Below are 20,907 nucleotides of genomic sequence, written 5' to 3' on the forward strand. Positions count from 1 at the left end.
ATCTTTTTGGAAGAGAATCTTCAGTGTATTTTGCAATATCAAATCAAATCCTTTTTAAGTTAACAAACCATAAGCCCAGTAAGATTTATTTTTTTATGCCCTAAACTTGTTTAACTTGAAGAGACATGCATGAAACCCTATCTGTACTTTGCCCAGACTTTAATCAAGGATGACTTCAATATGATTGTAGTATATTCTCACAGATTTTATAGACGTGTAAGTTAGGCATGTGATGCCTATTACTGATATTCTCTCAGTTACTTTTTGAGGGGCAATAGTGTCTGTGACATTTTATAAGTGCTCGATATTTCCTTTTTAGATTTTTGAGAATCATTCCTTTAACAACACAAAAATTATCATCTCTAGCAAACTCTTTAATTTTTTGCAGTACATTGGGATTCATATTAGAGATCCAAATGACTCCATTATCATTATAGAGAAAAGAACTTGTGGAAAACCCAATTGATCTTTGTTCTTTTTCATCTGTTCTCTTGGATTCACTGGGTCTCTTGCCAAGTTTCTGTGGACTTGTTTTTCCCTTCAGTGCTCCTCAGTGTTTGCCTTGATAATGTTGATAATCTTATACCATCATCCTGCCATCTGGAAAAGAGACATCCCGCTAAACTTCAACTTATCTAAGCTTCATCCTGCTTTTCTCAGGTCCTAAACCACTTGTGGTTCCACAAGTTTCATTAGTATATAATAGGGTAAAGCATTCCAAAAAATGATTAAAATAAGATTAAAAAGGGGGCAGCTAGGTGGCGCAGTGGATAAAGCACCGGCCCTGGATTCAGGAGTACCTGAGTTCAAATCTGGCCTCAGACACTTACTAGCTGTGTGACCCTGGGCAAGTCACTTAACCCTCATTGCCCTGCTAAAATTATAAAAAAAAAAAAATAAGATTAAAAAGAAAAATTTTCAAACAAGTTTATATTCTAAATTTGTGTTACCCTTTATTATCATACCCTTCTATTACAGTCAGTGAATTAGCATTTGAGGAGATGAAGTATTTGCTCACTAAGACAGTTTCCAAACTCCACGCCTTTTGCATTAGGAGAAAAATAAAAATAAAACTTTTGTAGCAAATATGCATAGTCAACAAAAATACATTCCCATACTAGACCATGTCAAAAAAAGTTTGTCTCTCCATGTTGAATCCAATACTTCTCTGCCAGGAGGTGAGTAGCATCATCAGTAGGGCTGATGGTTGTACTGATTGGAATTCTGAAGTCTTTCCAGGTTATTTATGTGACATGATTTTTTAATTTTAATTTTCTAATTTTTTACTTTTTCGTGGGGCAATGAGGGTTAAGTGACTTGCCCAGGGTCACACAGCTAGTCACTGTCAAGTGTCTGAGCCAGATTTGAACTCAGGTCCTCCTGAATCTAGGGCCGGTGCTTTATCCACTGCGCCCCCTAGCTGCCCCCTTGTGACATGATTTTTAATCTTCTAATTTTGCAGTCATTTGGATCTCTGCTCTAACTGATGGTTTTACTTCATACAGCTGATTCAGAGATGACTCTCATGTCAGTAACCATTTCTTATCTCAGAATAAATTTAATTTTTATAATGTTATGTTTATATGTCCAGTATCTCCAGACTTTTGGAGGAAGGGGTTAAAATTGTTTTTAATTACAAACTTAACCATCATCAACAGATACAAACATTTCAAGTGTTTAGTGTATATACATTGGTCTCTTGTTTCTTATTCCTAAACCATGTTTTCTAGTGTATTTTTTGGTTGTCTTTCCTTATGTGCTTTTGCATTGAAATTATTGAGTTTGAATATGTATTTTAACTTAATTTGGATGTCTCAGGGAGTTGTTCATCTCATTCTGTTTATGGAAAGGATATCAAGATTGATAAGATTCAGTGTCTCTCCCTATTGGATTTTATATTTCAAGTGCCAGCAATTAAGTTAATGTTAATAAGCAATCTAGAAAGGAAATTATCTTTTAATATTTTTTTCTCCTTTTCTGTCATTCCATCACAGTTATGGCAGGAATCAAGGCCAAATTTTCCTGTGCAGACAAGGAGGGCTTTTTGTCGTTGTCATTGCTTTGTTTTAATGTGTTTCAGTGAAATCACCTGTGGTATTTTCTAGTTTACTGGCATGACTCCAAATTTAGTTAGGTTTGCCCTTTGAAAGTAGACCATTTCTGCTTCTGTGGTTGTACTCAAAGCTTTTCTAGCTGGGTGGAACCTATCAAAGGTTTAGTTCTAATAAACCTTCACCTCTAGACTGTGATTAGACATCTGAGTAGGAATTTTTGGACTTTTATCATTCTTTTTTTCCATTATCTCCTTGTTCATACTATTCTGTGTTCAAATTTTTCATGTTATATTTGACTCTTCTATGTTGACATGCATTAGTCCTGTCAGTTTTTTCTCCATATCACCTATCACATCCTTCCCTTCCTCCTTTTTCCCATTGGAATAGGGATCTATACCATTTGTCTCTTAATCTTTCCACCTTAATCAACTCTCCCTTTTCTATTATCTTTCATTTTGCTATGAGGGGAAGCTTTCTTGGACTTCTGTCTAGATATGTCACGTCTGCTCTCAGAAAGCTTCAGCGGCTTCTTCCTCTTGCCTAGTGACTGAAGTTTCAAGTTATTTCTTTGTCATTTTAGGTACTCCACAGTCTTTTACCATGCCATTCTTTCTGATTTTATCTCATATGACTTCCCTTCATTAATAATGTTCCAGGCAGATGTGCCATTCACCAAACACACCTTCATTTACCCTACTTCTTTCTCTGCCTTTCCACATGCTGTTCTTTATGTCATGAATGACACTCCTTTCTTCAGTCGTTGAATTTTGACCTATTTTATAAAATTTAGCTCAGATGCAGTCTTCTCTCTTCTGGAAGCCTCTTACTATTATTTCTCCTTATCAATAATGAGCTTTCCAAATCTTAGGTCTAATGCAGTCCATTTTACCTTCTTTTTATGTGCTTTTGTATATATGATGTGTTATACACTCATGAGTCATGTCTCCCTACCAGATTACATGCTGAGCACAGGAACTCTATCTTATCTAAATGTCTAAAATTTCAGTGTTTCCCAAGTACATAGGACAGTGTTCAGTATTCATTATTAGATGCTTTATAAATGTGAAAAGTTTTGTGTGTATTGAATTAGATATTGTTGCCACATTGATCTTTTTTAAATCTTCAATATGCTCTTTTCCTACATAATTATGTAGTAATTCCTCAGGCTAGCATTCTTCTCTTTATAGTATGGCTGCGACTGATCTTTCTAGTATTATTTCTGTGTTTTCCAGTTTTCAGAGTCTCTGTTTAAGAACGCAGCTCAGCATGGTCTTCTCCCCATTTCCCACCAATTACATTGCTTTTGGACTTCACCATCATGCCTTCCTTCCACAGAAAAAATCATCACTGGGAAAGCCCATTAGTCTGCATGATTGAATCTGCCTAGTAGTCACATACCATTTGTCCCCCTTTTCCATTCTAATTGGACTTTTCAGCTGGAGGGCAAAGCCATGAACCCCAAGACCATTTTAAAAGCAATTTAGCAAAGTATTCTTCCTGTTACCCATCTGCTATATTGTTTTTAGACTTCTCCATTGTGCCCCTTTGCTAGGTATTCCCTCCACTCTCCTCTTTTCAGCTTCCTTTTTTGTGCTGTATTCTTCCCTTAGATTGTAGACTCCTTGAGGGCGAGGATTGCTTTTTTTTTTTAAAACTTGTATTTGTATCCCCAGCATTTAGCATAGTACTTGGCACAAGCAGCTGTTCATTAAATGTTTATTGACTGACTGCTCACTCTATCCTGTAACCAAATTGGACTACTTAATTGTTCCCTAAACACACTTTGTATTTCCTAACTTCCTCCTTTTCCTTCATGTGGTTTTTTTGCCTGATATGCCCATCTCTCACTTTTCTATTTTGAAAATATTTCCACCTTTCAAGCTCTAATGCAAATGCTTTGTCTGTGAAGTTATTCCCTGATTTCCTTTTCAACCAGATGTGCTATAATCTTGCTGTGGATCCTCATAACACTTTATGTATCCTGTGGAACTTTCTGTATGGTTCGAACCAGTTACTTATATTGTTTTCTGATCCTTTCCTCCATTTAACTTGTTGCTTATAAAAGACAGAAGATTCAGGTGTTCATATTCATTTAGATATTATCTACATGTAGCATAATACCTTGAACAGAACGTGTGACCCATTAGTATTGGTTAGATTGTTTTGCACGTTTTGGTCTAATCAGTTGAGGCTAGAGGCTAAAGTGCTTATTTTAAATCATTTTAATGTAAGGAAAACTGCTGATAGAAGCAATTGATTTTTTTTTTTTTTTTTAGTGAGGCAATTGGGGTTAAGTGATTTGCCCAGGGTCACACAGCTAGTGTTAAGTGTCTGAGGCCAGATTTGAACTCAGGTACTCCTGACTCCAGAGCCGGAGCTCTATCTATTGTGCCGCCTAGCTGCCCCAGCAATTGATTTTTATCTTAGTTTTTTTGGAGTCAGATATGTTGCTGACATTTTGAATGATTAAAAACTCTACCTACAAATCATGCTTTCCTTCCCTCTCCCCCTCGTCCCCACCTCCCTGCCCTGGTCACCAAAAAAGGAAAAAAGGAAAACCTTTTACCCCCTTTGTTCTGCTAAAATAAATATGGATCATCATATGAACTTAAACCTGTATTTTACTTTTCTTAATTTTTAGAAATATAAAGAAAAAGACAAACACAAACAAAAACATAAGAAGCAGCCAGAACCGTCACCAGCCTTGGTTCCTTCTTTGACGGTTACTACTGAGAAAGTAAGTTAAATAATTGTGATTTTTAACATGTTATTTCACAGATTTTTAAATTTATATAGCATAAGATATAAAAATTACAGCATACAAAGCATAACCCAGTTGGAACTTTATTGATGGGATATTGCACTTTAGGTACAGAGGACTCTTTTTTTTTTTTATTCTATCTACTTGATTCCTTGAACCACTTGCCCTCTTCCCTACCTTAGTGCTTTCATTTCATACTCCTTCATTCTCATTCTTTACTTAGAGACTCTAGATCTTCAAATTTATATAGGTAAGAAGGGCTAAAAATTCTGAAATGATCATCTTTGGAGGAGTGATTATAAAAATTTAACTTAAACCAAGAATGGATTACTTGGTCTTTTTTCATAATTAATTTTCATTTATTTAGTGATTGTTTCCTTTCTTTCATGGAAATATTCTTTTGACTTTTCAGCAAAATATACAGTTAAATTGTGTAGCACCCTCTCTGGACCCACTTCTAACAGATGCTGTACTAGTAGGTTGAATTCCAAGATAGTGACCAACTACTTCTTCCTTCAGGGCTCTAGGAATCATTCTGAGGAGCTGTGACTTCTAATATTCTTACTCATGAGCCCTGATGTAATATGGCATCCTCCAGTATTGATTAACCAGTTGGTATTGTTTAGCTTTTTAAAAAAGGTTTGTTTACTCAAGAGTTATAGCCAGACCACTGGTTACAAAACACCTGCCCCAAGACTGGAAGGTATACTCTTTCCTCCTTGCCTACAGAGTCCATCTGGAGGCACAAATTTAAAATACGTGACAGCGAAGTGCACAAAGAGGGGTCATGTCAGGCTGAGATATACCTAGTGATTCCTGGTCCTAAAAGTTCATTTTTCCCTTTGGAGGGTCCCCAGTAAGTTTGCTTCTGATATCATGTTGCTGATTAACTAGTTGCTCCCTTGCTCAGCTGGACTAACTCCTTGCATGATGACATCATGTTTTGGCTGATAGATCAGTCCACTGTTAGACCGAATCACGTTGGTCACTCCTCAGGATTGGCTTCTTACCCACCTTAGCAACTGTGCTGGCTCCAGGGATGTGTTCTAGCAAATCCCCTTGCTGAGTGGACGTCTGATAGCTCTTCTGACACTGTGAAGCCCAGAAAATTAGAACATAGTCACATCTCCAGTTATTCTTTCACCCAAGAGCAGGATAAGAGAAACAAAATAGAAATAGATTTGCTCTGCAATTAGTTCTACATAGAGATTGTATAGCATTTCCCTCCCTGATTCAGTAGTTCGGAGCACTTCTTACTCTAAAGCTACCTGGGAAGAGAAGGAGAGATTGCCCATCCTTAGTTCTAGCACTTGGGCCAGTTAGAAGATATTGTGTTCATAGTACCAATCCCATATTATTCCTGGTCAGAAATAGGCTTACCAGAATCCATCTTGGCAAATCAGCCTATTATACTGAAATGTTATCTAATAACTCCTGCGGAGAAGATCACTCTGCTAGAGAGATGTGCCCTGCTAGTATGAGAATTATGAAAACTCTTATTATTTTAACTTTTAGAGGAATACAAATTTTGAACCACAACCTTTCCTTTCCTCCTTCACCCCCATTTTTTTCCTATGTTGCATTTACCAAAAGATCATTTCAATCACATAGTTTTCTGAGGAGTTTAAGCTTTCTATCAATGCTTGCTTTGTAGTTAGAATGGAGGAAGGAAGGCAACAAGCATTAAGCATCTACTATGTGACAGGCACTATGCTAAATGTTTTAGAAATATTATCTTAATTTGATTCTGACAGGAGCCCTGGGAGGTAGCTGCTATTATGATCTTCATTTTACAGTGAGGAAATTGAGGCAGACAAAATAAAATGATTTACCCAAGGTCACATGACTTGTTTATAAAGCCAGATTTGAACTTAGTTCTTCTGTATGCCAAGCCTCTATCTACTTACTGAAGTATTAATTGCCTCAGATCAGAAATTCTGAAATGATCCTCTTAGAGCAAGTAATTGTAGAATTTTGATTTGAATGACCAAGAATGGATTTTTAAATATTTTGTCAATTTTTGTTCATTTTATGACTGTTTCCCCTCCTCCATGGAGATGTCCTTTTGACTTGGCAGCAAAATATACCATTAAATTGTATAGCACTGTCTCTGGGCCTATTTCCAACTTGTACTGGACTAATAAGTTTGGTCCCTGTTTAGTGACTGAATCCCCTCAGGATTGTAGGAGTAACCATGAGGTATTATGACGTATAATATTCTTGTTCATGAGCCCAGATCCAGGATGGTTTTGATAATATTCCACTGTGGTTATAATAATAACAAAAACAGTAATAGCAATAGCTAATATATAGTGCTGTCTATGTGCCAGGTACTGTACTAAGCACTTTACAGATATTTCATTTGATGCTCACAAAATTTCTGGTAGGTAGATGGTATTCTTACCATCGTTTTATAATTGAGAAAATTGAGGTAGACAGGTCACATGACTTGCCCAACATCATACAGCTAGAAAATGTCTGAGGCAGGATTTGAACTCTGAGTCCAACACTCTATCACTATACCACCAGCAGCCTCTCATTCATAAGGAGAAGATAGTAGTAGATAAATACATGTTGTGTTTAGTATCCAAATATACTAATTATGTTTTTTCTACATTTAGGACATAGACAAATTCAGATTCTTCACACCAAAGCTTTCTTAATGTCTCAAAATACACACAGTCAACCTGAAAACTGGAGTACTCTTTGTGAGTCCAGAAAGAAAGATAAGATTCAGACTGAATTATAAAGTGCTTCATCCAGCCTTGTCTAGAGCCAGACTTCTTAAACTTTTTCCACTCGTAACCCCATTTCACACATGAAATTTTTATACGACCCCAGGCATATAGGTATATAAAATAGGTATACATAACCTTTTACTGTTGTCAACTTTTTTGCAAACCCCCCCCCCCCATTTAGTCACACAACACATAATTTTAAGAAACTAGGGTCCAGAGGTATCCCATTCTATTTATGGATTATTTTAATAGTTAGGAAATTCTTCCTTACATTAAACTTTAAATCTGCCTCAATGAAACTTCACTGTTTCTTGTCCTGCCTTTTTGGCCAAATAGAACAAGTCTGAACTGTCCTTCACACAGTGACACTTGACATACTTCAAAAACTTGTGAGTTTTTGCCAGAATAAATGTCCTCATTCTTTGAGTTACTTTCATATGGCATTTACTCAAGGCTCTTCACCATCCTGATTACTGACTTGTGGACATTATCCTAAAATATGGCATCCAGACCTCAACACAACATCCCAGCTGTGGAATGAGCACCGAGGGCCTTTCACCTCCTCCTGCTTGGAAGTTGTAAACTTGTTAATATAGCCAAGATCATGCTAGCTTTTTTTGGATACCACACTACAGTACTGATTCATTGAACTTGAAGAGCCACCAAAAATCCCTGCCTTATTCAGGAAATGTGTTGTGTAACCTTGTATTTCCCATCCTGTACTCCTCAAATCAATTTTTTGGACCCAAATACTAAACTTGCTATCCATCATAAATTTTGTCTTAGTAGATTGGGTCCGGTATTGTGAAATGTCCCAATTCTTTTGGATCTTAATTATGTGTTAATTCTCTGTCTCTTATCTACAAATTTGATCAGAATATGCTGTATACCTTTATTCAAGTCATTGGTGAAGAAACGTTAAGCAGCATTATTTATTAAAAGGAGCTTAGTGTGTATGTAAATATACATATACATCCATGTATATATAGGATGATGGTTTTAAAAAGATCTTCAAGAAGGAAAATAGTTCTCTTCTGATCCTATTCAATGATACTACTATCATTCATAATCTTAACGATGTGGCTCTTCTCATCTTTTGCACATAGAAAGTCATTTACAGCTTCTCAGCCTATAATTACTGTCCATATCTTTCCATAAGGTCTCAAAAGACTATTGACCCTGTTTGTGTAGATCTTCCTGCTATTCTTTTAATATTTTGTGACGTAGTAGGGCAACACTAACCAGTTACTTCTCGTTCTTGCTTCATGACTAGCTCACATCTTTGGGTCTTGATTTCCTGAATGTTAGTTTTTAAACTATTCCTTGTACATAAGCTGTTATTAATAATACACTATAGCTTACCACTCCATTATCTTTCCACTGTGTCACCTGAATTTTGAATTTTCTGAGGTGATGGTTTTCTCTAAATTATAACCATATAGAATTACCAGTGGAATGCTGGTCTTGAAAAAATTGACTTTTGCTATATTGAACAATCGAGCCATTTGGGATCAGTGAAATTAATGTTGTCCAGTTCTCTTTCTCTCTTTTTGCTCTGGGCCTGGTGACTCTAACTTTAATTCCTCTCCAAGCTAGGAACTAGTACACTAACTCAGTGTACTGTGTCATCATTTGGTCAAAATATCTTCTTCCTGTCTTCTTTGTGGATTGCTATGTCCACCTCTTTCTTTTTTTTTAATCCATCTCTTTTGAGTGATTGTGGAATTCTCTGTGTTCATCACAGCATCATATGTAACAGGAGCATCTAGAGAACCATTTTTATTCATAGGAAATCTCTCTTCCTTTTGGGTAAATAGGGGTATTTTACGTGATCTTTTTACTGAAATCAATTTAATATTATTCTCAATACATTTACAAAAGCTTAGTCAAGGTTAAATTCCATGGAAAGATATCCTTAGGGGAGAGTTTAGACATTCTGGACTCTTCTAATTTCCAAATTAAAAAAACATAAATTTGACAAAATAACCATCTTTAATATTTTCTTTTAAGTTATAATCAACTTAGAATAATCTTTGACATTTTTGATACTGGGTCTTCTCTTTTTCTCTCCCTCTTGGGAATACAAAAAATTCTAAGAATCTATTTTTCTTTTTCTTTTTTGGCAAAAGTAAGTGAAAATGTTCATTTATTAAAACCATATTTTACTTTTATGAACTCAAAATAAATGGCGTGAGTTAATTCCACCTTTCTTCCAGTCTATGAGTATAAGTGAATAATCAAGTTGGCTGCTTTGTTAATCCTAAGGATAAGAAATTGTGCCTAACTTTAGCTGTATCTGCCTATTTCCCCACACACATTTGTAGAGTTCTGCGACTTCTATGAAGTTTCATTGCTTTTTTAAAAATTACATTCTTTTAAGATCTAAAAATTCAGTAACTACTTTGAAGACATTTCCTTTCTATTCCAATGACCGAATGAATGAGTAACTCATTTATGCTAGTTTATTGATTGCTTTGTTCGTTCTTAGGGGATATTGGTGTTGAAAGAAAGAGATGGAAACAATTATGTTCTTAACTATGAATGTTAAGAGTGGTACTTGGGGGGCAGCTAGGTGGCACAGTGGATAAAGCACCGGCCCTGGATTCAGAAGTACCTGAGTTCAAATCTGGCCTCAGACACTTGACACTTACTAGCTGTGTGACCCTGGGCAAGTCACTTAACCCCCATTGCCCTGCAAAAAAAAAAAAAAAAGAGTGGTACTTATTCTATTATATTGGAATGTGTTAATATACTTTGCTACATCTTATTGAATAAAAGTGCTCAAGATCACCTTGTGTAGTAACCCAAGATTGACCTAAGTACTATACTACTGTCCTTCCGTGTGATATATTATGGTTATAAATGTATGACTTTTACTTGCCAGGAAACTTAGCGGTTGATATTTTAAACCCTTTAGTAGAAGGATAAATCCTTCTTATAGACTGTTATTTTTATTCTCTTATTATTATTATTATTATTTTTTACAGCATTCTTTGCTCTCTATTCATGACTCTCTTTTAAAAATGAGGGTTCTTGGGGAAAATTGTTATTTTATAGTTGAACATTTTGTCCAAAAAGTAACTGAATTTATTTCAAATAAGATAATATTAATCTAGTGTTTAACACAATTCCTTGGCATATAGCAAGTGCTATATAAATACTTACTCTCTTATCTTTCCCTATTTTTGTCAAGGGCAGTACCATTCTTCTAGTCATCTAGGCTTGTCATCTCACTGACATCCTTGACATATCCTCACTACATTTATTCATTCAATTGCCAAATATTGTCGTTTCTACCATGATAACATTTTTAATATCCATCATTTTTTCTTCACCCACCTAGTTCAAGTCTTCAATACCTCCCACCTAACCTCCTAATTGTTCTCTCTGCTGCAGTTTTGGTTTTTTTTAATCCTCACAGTTGCCTAATGGATTTTCATACTACTTGGGTTTAGTGTTGTTACCTACCTTCTTACTCAAATCCAGACATTTACCTTTTACTTCTAGAATCAAACATAACCTGCTCTATTTGGTATTTGAAGCCTTTGGATAACCTGGCCCTGAGCTACCTTTCTAACCTTATTACATTGTGTATTACTTTTCCTCTATACACTTTGTGGTCTTGTCAACTTGAGCTTCTTTAACTGTTCCTTATACATGACAGTCCATTTCTGTTGCATTGACTGTCCTCCATGACAATGACACATCCCCTCCTGTCTCATTTCTCATTTCCCTTACAATTCTGCATGAAGCCTTCCCACCTCACTACCCCACCCTCAGATAATTAATATTTATTTTAGATATACGTGTATGTGTACGTGTGTGCATACACATCTGTCAGTAGATTGTAAGCCCCTGAGGGCAGGGACTATTTATCTTTTTTATTCCTAGGGCCTAGCACGATAGCCTGGCACATAGTAGACACTTAATACATTTTTTTTTTTTGATTGACATTTGCTTTGTGAATTGTCATGGCCATTAAAGGAACCCAAACCCTTTATATTTTGAGCCCTTTAGTGGAACAGTAGATCTCACATGTGGACTGTTATATATTTTAAAGTATGAGTTTAAAACTTTTATGAGGGGGCAGCTAGGTGGTGCAGTGGATAAAGCACTGCCCCTGGATTCAGGAGGACCTGAGTCCAAATCCGGCCTCAGACAGTTGACAGTTACTAGCTATATGACCCTGGGCAAGTCACTTAACCCTCATTGCCCCACCCCCCAAAAGCCCCAAAACCTTTTATGAGAGTCATAATAATTCTTTACCTATTTATGCTTTGTAATATTGAGTTAAACTTAGGAATACTATTTAATTATTCTTTTAAATAATGGAATTGGACCACTACAACTAATCATTCTTTCTTGGCAGGTTCCAGAGATTTTGAGGAAAGAAAAAAGTATTTTGTCATGACATGGCACTGAGATAATGTATATAAGGTTCATTGTAAACCTTAGAGTGCTACATAAAAGTCAACTACTGTTATAATTTGTTCAGATCATAATACCTCTGTTCCCATTTTGTTGCAATTTTCTTTCTCAAAAGTTGCCTTGTTTTGTTGTCTCAGTATTATTTTTTGACAGAATATTCTGATATCAATGGTTTGGGATTTAAATATTGGATTGCTAAATCTCTTGGTTTATAATTTGCATTGTATATATTGTATATGTTATTACTGAAAATTTTTATTTTTTGTAATTTAAAAAACTTAGTATTTTTCAATTTTGTAATTTAGCCTTTGGTACTTAATAGTTCAAAGATTTTTTAATCTAAGAAAGACGACGACCCTTATTTTAGTAATTGTTGATTGCTCATTAAGAAATGTGGTAGTATTAGTAGTTTATTAATAGCAATTCTAAATAATGGAGAAAGAAGATTTTTTCCAGTTTTTTTTAAAAGACATGATTCATGAAGAGTTCAAGAGAAGATGGGAAGCTATTTTTATTCACATGATATCTTGTACTCATTGCATAATTTTATGAAAAACATTGTAACTAGTGTTAGATTTCACTGACAGTTGACCTGCATTCTTATTTTGATATGTTAACGACTGAGTCTTCTAGAGTAAGGCTCTAGGTAATAACTAAAACGGTAGAAATTAATCCCTTTTTTGTTCATATATACTCTGTTTTCATTGGACCAGGCCCGTTTTCTAGATTAATCCCAATTTACTCTACTGTGCTAGTAGGTAATAGTGAAAAAAAATGTTTGGATGACACAAACATATCAAAATTGTGTGGGACATTAATGCAAATTAAGATTCTGCTATGAGAATAAGTATTAGAGTTTTGTATCTTATCTTGGTTATTTTTATCTTAGAACTACTTTTGTTTAGCTGTTTAGCATCACCTGTAAATCTAACTTCCTTTCTCTTTTTTTTTTTTGCTAATAGTAGACAAAAATGAAAAATTTAAAGTGCATTTTCTCTTATGATAGGGTGTCTTAAATCCATTATCACTTAGAAGTTTTCTAGGATTGAAAATTTCCCCTTTTTCAGAAAAAAAGGCTAATTGTTATTAAATTATGGCCATTGAAGTTTACTTGACATTGTCATTCATGGCTTTCTTTGTATTGCCTTTTCTAACATTACATTTTGTAAATAATTTTTACTGAATTTATGTTCTTCAGCATATGGGCAATTTTGTACTTTAGGTCAATAGGCTTTCCAATTAAATTGACCAACCCTAATTTATACGTATATGTAGAAGCTAATATTATATTTCCATTTACAGTACCCCCAGTGAGTTTTCTCTCCTTCCCTCACTTGACACATGAGTGAAGAGTACCAATGTGTTTTTTTTACATGGCTTTTGACCTGCACTGGGTCATACAGGGTCAGATGTGAGTGGGATGGAGAACTTCAGGACCAGCCCAAGCTAATGGAAAAATGATTGAAAAGTGAGCTGGGGTGGTTTCCAAATTGACCTGCCCAGCATGGAAAAGGTTCGTGTTTCTAAAGTAAGCCATGAAGTTTAACCAACTTAAATCCTATTGGTCTGTTAAATGGGATTTTATCTTTTACTAAGCTCACTTTAAAGCCTGTTGGGCATGCTTGTGGATTATATAGTTCAGGAGAATAGTGATCAACTCTGTTTTGTTAGACCTCATTGTGTTTATATGTGAAAAATGGAAAATAGGTAGTGAGGTTGGAGAAAAATCAGAAAATATTCCCAGTAAATAGTTAATTTTCATTGGAATATATCCCTTCCTCCCCTTTCCTCCTACTTTCAAACATCAATTTTACTAAAAGCTATTTAACCATTTTGCTCAGTACAAACCTCAGAGTTCATAGCTCTCTCCTCATTTTTCAAATGTTTTTGACAGTTTGTATTGAGTGGTGGGTATATGGTGGAGGTTTTAGATTCTAATTTGTATATTGCAAGTTTTAATTCTTCATATCACCCTAGATTTATTATTACAATTAAAAGTTTTTTCTTTTAAAACTACATTTAGCTTTAGAAGTAATACTTAAAATTGAGGGAAGAACTATAATTTTTAATATGTATTAGAGAGATATCTACAGAACCTTACATTTGGAGGCATTTTGATTAATGTACACAAATTGCCGTTTTTAGTTTTATAATTTGGCTTTATTTGGACAGTATGTAGCCATGCAGATTATAATAAACTTATTTAAGCAAATGTTTATCTTGCCTTCAAAAAAGAAATAATTTTCATCATTGGATGATATACAAGCAATGAAATTTGAAGTGTATTTTGAAGTACAGTAATTCTTAAGAAATATTGCTCTGCAAAATAATTTTTCTGTATAATTCCCTTCTTACCCACTTCAGCATTGAAAATCGTTTCCACTTGAATATTTAAATCTTTCTGTCTTTTAAAACATCCTTCCCCATGTTCCTTGAGTTCTTTAAAACATTCTTGCTCTGTCCTTACTAGATTTTCTTGCTGTTCTCATGGGCATAGTGATTTAAAGTAGTCCTCCCATGTTCTTTGCAGTTGTCCTGTTATTATGCTGAATGCCAAAATTGTTTTATAATTTAATAATAATGAAAACATTGTTTTCTTATTGTGGGAAAGAATGCAGTTTTCAGATGTTTCATGGTGCCTTCAGTTTTATTCTTTGTCACTTAATAAATGATAACTACTGTAATGTGCACTTTCACTGATTGCTGCAATCTAATGTGCTACTTACTCATATAGTCATATCGTCAGCTGATATTCTAATACAAAGAATACATTTTAAATAGATATATGTATACTCTTAATTCAATGTTAGAGTAAATTTAAAGTTTTTTTAGATGTATAATGTAAACTGGTTTGATCTGTAGCACTGAAAATGAACTTTAGGTTATTTTCTTATATATATTCTCAAATATACAGTATTTATTTTTTATAAGGTGACATGCAGTCTGGGTTTTTTTTTTTTTTGGTGGTCTAATTTAGTCCTTTTATTTTTTTTCTTTTTTCTTTTACTTCCTTTTTTTCAAATCCAAATGTTAGACATATACAAGCACTAGCAACAGCTCTATGTCAGGCTCATTGAAGCGCTTGGAAGATACAGCAGCTCGATTTACAAATGCAAATTTCCAGGAAGTCTCCGCACTTACTTCAAGTGGAAACGATGTGTCAGAGACTAGAGGGTCAGAGAGCAAAGGGAAGAAATCAGCAGGTCACAGCTCAGGTCAGAGGGGAAGAAAGCCTGGTGGTGGAAGGAATCCAGGAACAACTGTGTCAGCAGCTAGTCCTTTTCAGCAAGGTATTAATTATGGTGCTATAGTTATAACATTGTTTTCTTGTTCATCAAAAGTAGTTAAATTTTACAAAAGATAATTTGTTTTTTTGGTCTTGCTAATGAAAGAAGTTAAGTTGGATTATATAAAAATAATTAAATGCTAATTTGCCCAGTCCGGGTGAATATACTTGGAAATAGAGAAAAAATTGTTAGATAACTGATTGTGTGTGTGTGTGTGTGTGTGTGTGTGTGTGTGTGTGTGTGTGTGTGTGTGTGTGTGTGTTGAAGGTGAAGTGAATTTTCATTGTAAATGAATTCAATAAAAATTAAGATTAGAGTGACAATAGAGGGTATATAGCTTAAGATTTGGTAATTATTTCTCTTGGCTCAAATTTATCTAGCTCTAGCTTTTGTTTTTCTCTTAATTAAAAATAATTGCTTTCTTAAACCAGTAATTTTGGATTTTTCTATTTATATTATAATATAAGCTTATATTATTTTGTTACTATAAATATTTCTTATGCTTTAAAATTGTCATTTTTCAAAAGACAGTTTTCTTTTTAGGCTATACAGTAGTCTTTCCCCTCTTGGCTAATTAGATATTTTTATTTCCATTTGCCAATTAAAATTCCCTTTCTAAAATTGCAAAACAAAACAAAAAAATCCAGTTTTTATAGCTAATATATAATATATCTTGAAGAAAATTTGTCCTTTAAAATTCTAGTAAATGAAGACTCATTTTCAGCAAAACACAATTTCTCGAGCATAGTTACTTAATTTCTCATGAATGTATTAAAAGTTACTTTACTGTATCATAGAACATACTAATCCTATATATCAGATTTCTGTTCTTTGTAATTTTTTCTTGTACATGTATACTAGGGTATTAAATATATATACACACACACACATACATGCAAATATACAAGTAAAAATTGCTAAATATTTTATCTATACTTTATTAAATTTTTTTTCTGTTAGCTCTTTAGGGATAAATAAGCAAAATATTTTTCTTCTGTTAACATTACTTCATTAAAGTACCTGTACTTTCAAATTCAGTTCAATTGAACAAACATTTATATAAAATTATTGTGTTTCCCTACTTAGAAAAATGTAGACTGGTATATTTATACAGAGGATTATTTTAGCCTTAATGATTTTTCAAATCCTTTTTCATTCTTTCTACTTAAGGAATTATTTAAAAAGTAAAGCAAAACTAGAAAACACCCCAAGAATTTACTATATGTTTTGGATTAGTAAACTTGTTAGCTCACTAAATAGGTTCATTTTGCAATTTTACTTTTGGAAAATAATATAATCTTATTAAATTTTTGCATTACATTTATTCACATTTTAAATCTGATATTAATAGGACTCACTCAAATATTCTCTTATAATTAATACCCAATTTTTCACTAGCATAATTGCATTTCTGAATTCATTTTTATTATTCTGTTTTTGAATTGAAAATCTACTTGGAAAACCCATCTACTTAAATTTCATAAAAATTAAAGGAATTTTCAAAAAGCCTGTATCGTTGACAGATAGTACATATATTCATGCTATATTTTTATATGAGAATTTGTGTATATATGTAAAAATTTTAAATCTTCAATTCTGGTTATCAGAAAATGAAGGAAGTGGGGTGTTTTTTTTTTTTTTTGGTTTTGTTTAATATCAGAATGAGGAGATGTGTTAGGGAAGATATATGATCAAAGTATTGGTATACTGTATGATTCTAAAATATTCCTTTTATACTATGGTGAATTTTCAATGCCAGATGTAAAAACAAAACAAAAAAATTGTAGAAGCAAGACAGATGGTGACAGATCAGGATTGATGGTGGGAAACCTCTTTATAGCTGCTAATTAAGTGGCAAAACTGGTTGTCCTTATCATTGAAATAATGAAAAATATATAGTATAAGCAGGTTGTTAATATGTATGCTTATCTACTTATGTAATTTTAAAGTGTTGATCTTAATGGGCATACCAACAAAATATTTGGTGAACTAAGAAGCAAAATTTTTTAAATGCCCATGAAAAAAACTTTAGAATCCTTAAATTTTAAGAAAAAAGTTATTTTTGGACTTTATTAAAAATCTGTATTCAGATGACTTTTATGTGTTTCTCAATACTATAATTTTTCTTTACATGTAAAATATTACTGTTAAATTTATTACATAACCCATCAAAAGTTCCTTTTTAGTGTTTGAAAGCATGTTTCATTTTGAGCTACTTTATATTGCTTTAGATAAAACATAATAATGATCAAGTTCACAAAACATGTGCTGGGTCAAAAATTGGTCACAATTTGTCATCTCGTTAAAAAAGTATATTTTGCCATACATTGGTCAGAAGAGGTGATAGTTAAAACTGTTTTTGGGTCTAACTGTATTAAATTTTAAATATGAAATAAAAGCACTTAGTAGGTAAAAATGTATGGTCCTATGGTGGTCTTACATAACTTAGTTGAGGAGGATGTAAGTTACTTGAAAAAAATATTTCAACATTTTCCACTTCCTACCCTCTTGTTTCCATTTGATCCATTTGAGGGAAAGGGAAGACAATAAAAAATACACCAGGACTAGAAAAGAAGTTGATTTCATTTCATTTCTAGGTGCTTTGGGGGGGGATGGGTTAGAAGGTGTCTAGGAAGTTTAGGTCCTGTCTACTCATAAGCATGCCAGCATTTGTAACCTTGGGTAGAATGATTGGAATAAAAAATGACAAAACTGATACTTGACATCTTTGGTCAAACGGAGTTAAATAATCAGCCATTTATCTTATCATTTGATTGTATACTCTCGTCCACAAAGAAGGACTTTGGTTCATAAAGTGTATGATAGAGCAGCTAGGTGGCACAGTGGATAAAGCACCAGCCCTGGATTCAGGAGGACCTGAGTTCAAATCCGACCTCAGACACTTGACACTTACTAGCTGTGTGACTCTGGGCAAGTCACTTAACCCTCATAGCCCTGCAAAAAAAAATAATAATAATAAAACATAAAGTTTATGATGAGTACTCACAATCCTCTTTGTATTGTTAATGTTTGAATGAGGATGAAGTTCCCTTTCCCTTTCTACCCCCAAGTAAATTAAAGTTTTGTTAGGTCTGCCTGTAGCTTCAGGTTGTCAAAAGTAGATGCTACTGTTGTTTATAGTCTTAGCCACATTCTGCCCAGCTGCTTGGGGGTAAAGTTGAGAGGTGAGGGTCCTCCCAAAAGGTAGGTTCTTTGGTAAACTTTTAATCACACAAAAAATAGTCTTTTTATAGTTTTTTGCCATTTGAGATAAAATATGTATATTTGCCACTATGTAGTTTTCCTTTAAACTGTGACGTAACAATTTTTAAAGGGGTATATTGGGAAACCCAACATTTATTCATTACAAAATAATAGTCCTTAGTTTTATGTTAAATTTTTATTCCTACTCTTTTCTTTTTGGCAAATGAATTATTTAAGCTGCTTTGCTGATGGGATATTTTGTATCCAATTTTTTCCCCTTGTTCCCACCCTGTCTTTTTACTACAGGAAGTTTTTCAGGAACTCCGGGCAGTGTAAAATCATCTTCTGGAAGTTCAGTGCAATCTCCCCAGGATTTCTTGAGCTTTGCAGAATCAGACCTGCGCAGTGACAGTTATACTCATTCCCAACAGTCGTCATCAACCAAAGATGTACATAAAGGAGAATCTGGAAGCCAGGAAGGGGGGGTGAATAGTTTTAATTCCTTAATTGGTCTCCCTTCAACATCTGCCGTTGTTTCACAGCCTAAAAACTTTGAAAATTCACCTGGAGACTTGGGTAATGCCAGCCTTACTACTGCAGGATACAAACGAGTCCAGTGTTCTGGCATCGAAGAGGAAACTGTAAAAGAAAAGAAGAGAAAAGGAAGTAAACAAAATAAGCATGGGCCTGGTCGACCCAAAGGAAACAAAAGTCAAGAGAACGTTTCCCATCTTTCTGTTTCGTCTGCTTCTCCAACATCCTCTGTAGCATCAGCTGCAGGAAGTATAACAAGCTCTAGTCTTCAGAAATCTCCTACATTGCTCAGGAATGGAAGTTTACAAAGTCTTAGTGTTGGCTCTTCTCCTGTTGGTTCAGGTAGGGATTTGTCAGTTTTTATTTTCAAAAACGTATTTCAGTTTGTGTGTGTGTGTGTGTGTGTGTGTGTGTGTGTGTGTGTGTGTGTGTGTGTGTCTATGAAGTACATATATGTGTGTGTTTGTGGAGAGAGAGAGAGAGAGAGAGACTCACTTAAAACATTACTTCTTATAGTATTTCCATTGTAAATTGGCACTTGAATTTTAGCATCTTGAGAATCAATGAGAAAACTCACAAGTAGTTTACAATACAATACTGTTAAGAGTTTTTGTGTTTATACTCATCTTAAATTATGCCCAGTTCATACAGGACCACAATTTAACTAGGTCAAATATTTTTTCTCACCACAATATGACCTAATACTTTCAAACTTAATTGAGATTTATTTGAAAGTTCCCTACTTAAGATATGTTGACTTTCTGGAATTCAGGTTGAAGTATAGTTATTTTTGTGAATGTTTTGTAATAAAAATAAAGATCATGCAGTTTCCTGTGTGAATTTTTAAATGCCTTTACTTTCAAGATACTTTTCCTCAAAGTTTAGGTATATAATTCTTATATATCTAAAGTTCAGTATTCAAATACTATTCTTTATATATTAGGACAATTTTGACTGAGTGGTAAATGAATTAATTTAAGTTATGAAAGTCAATTGTTATTTGCTTTGATGTAATGCTGTCATTTTGTGTTTTAAATTTGTTAACAATTTTAGTGCTTTATATGTAGTATCATATGAATTTTTCCAAATTTGTTTTTAAACTATTTAAAGTTTTCTACAGGCCCTGATTATTTGTATTGCGATTATTGCTTTTCACTTCTGTTTAAACTTTGAAAATGTGTATGACATGTATAGAAATTTGCTAGTTAGTATTTTTTTTTTTTTGCATTTGGGAGAATTGTACTTGGGTTACAGATTTTTGGGTAATGAAAGGAATGAAAAGGTCTTTATTGTATCCTAAACCTTTGTCTTTAGGGTTTTACTATTAAAAAAGACCCATTTTGGTCAATTTTGGATGTTTTGCTATTTGTAAAATATCTTAATTGGTAGGAAAAATATGGTGAAAACAAAGGAAGAGCCATCTGAGAATATTAATGTGTGCATTTTATAATTGAAATTATAGTTAATCTTATGGAAACTTTTTAAATGCAGGTTTCTTATCTGCATACAAACATGATACTTTTAAAATTCTAGTGACTATAGTTTATGTTTTTAAAAAATCAATATCCAGTATTGTGTCTTTTGGAAATATAATCTGAAATGTATGTGAGATAATTGCAAGCTGAATTTTAGTGGGATACCTATACTGAATATGTATAGATTTGAAATTTTCTCTCTTTTACAGTCTTCTGAGATACCTAAAAACCCAGAATTAAAAATTTACATCCTTTCAAAATTATTTTTGTAAAGTAGAATTGTCTTAATAACTTTCATATATGTATATTTGTTATGGTATTTTAATTAGCATTTACAAGTTTGATTATTTTAAAGGTTATTTAATTTGTGAATTAGGTTTATAACTTTGTATGGTATATAAGTATTAAATATTGTTCAGGGCATTT

General features: G+C 33.7%; 1 protein-coding gene across 5 annotated transcripts in view; it reads left to right on the forward strand.

The window, feature by feature from the left end:
- Positions 1 to 20,907, forward strand: part of MLLT10 (MLLT10 histone lysine methyltransferase DOT1L cofactor) — a 233,364-nt gene that overhangs the window by 116,065 nt on the left and 96,392 nt on the right. For 4 of the 5 annotated variants that reach the window (XM_043967037.1, XM_043967036.1, XM_043967039.1 and 1 more), the window contains 3 exons: positions 4,696 to 4,791; positions 15,016 to 15,271; positions 18,779 to 19,348. In XM_043967037.1, coding sequence (XP_043822972.1) covers positions 4,696 to 4,791; positions 15,016 to 15,271; positions 18,779 to 19,348 — 922 coding nt within the window. Of the gene's footprint in view, positions 1 to 4,695; positions 4,792 to 13,379; positions 13,495 to 15,015; positions 15,272 to 18,778; positions 19,349 to 20,907 lie in introns of those variants that run through there. The other variant, XM_043967041.1, reaches the window with a different exon arrangement.

Source organism: Dromiciops gliroides, chromosome 5 (assembly GCF_019393635.1).
Source record: "Dromiciops gliroides isolate mDroGli1 chromosome 5, mDroGli1.pri, whole genome shotgun sequence".
NCBI lineage: Eukaryota > Metazoa > Chordata > Mammalia > Microbiotheria > Microbiotheriidae > Dromiciops > Dromiciops gliroides.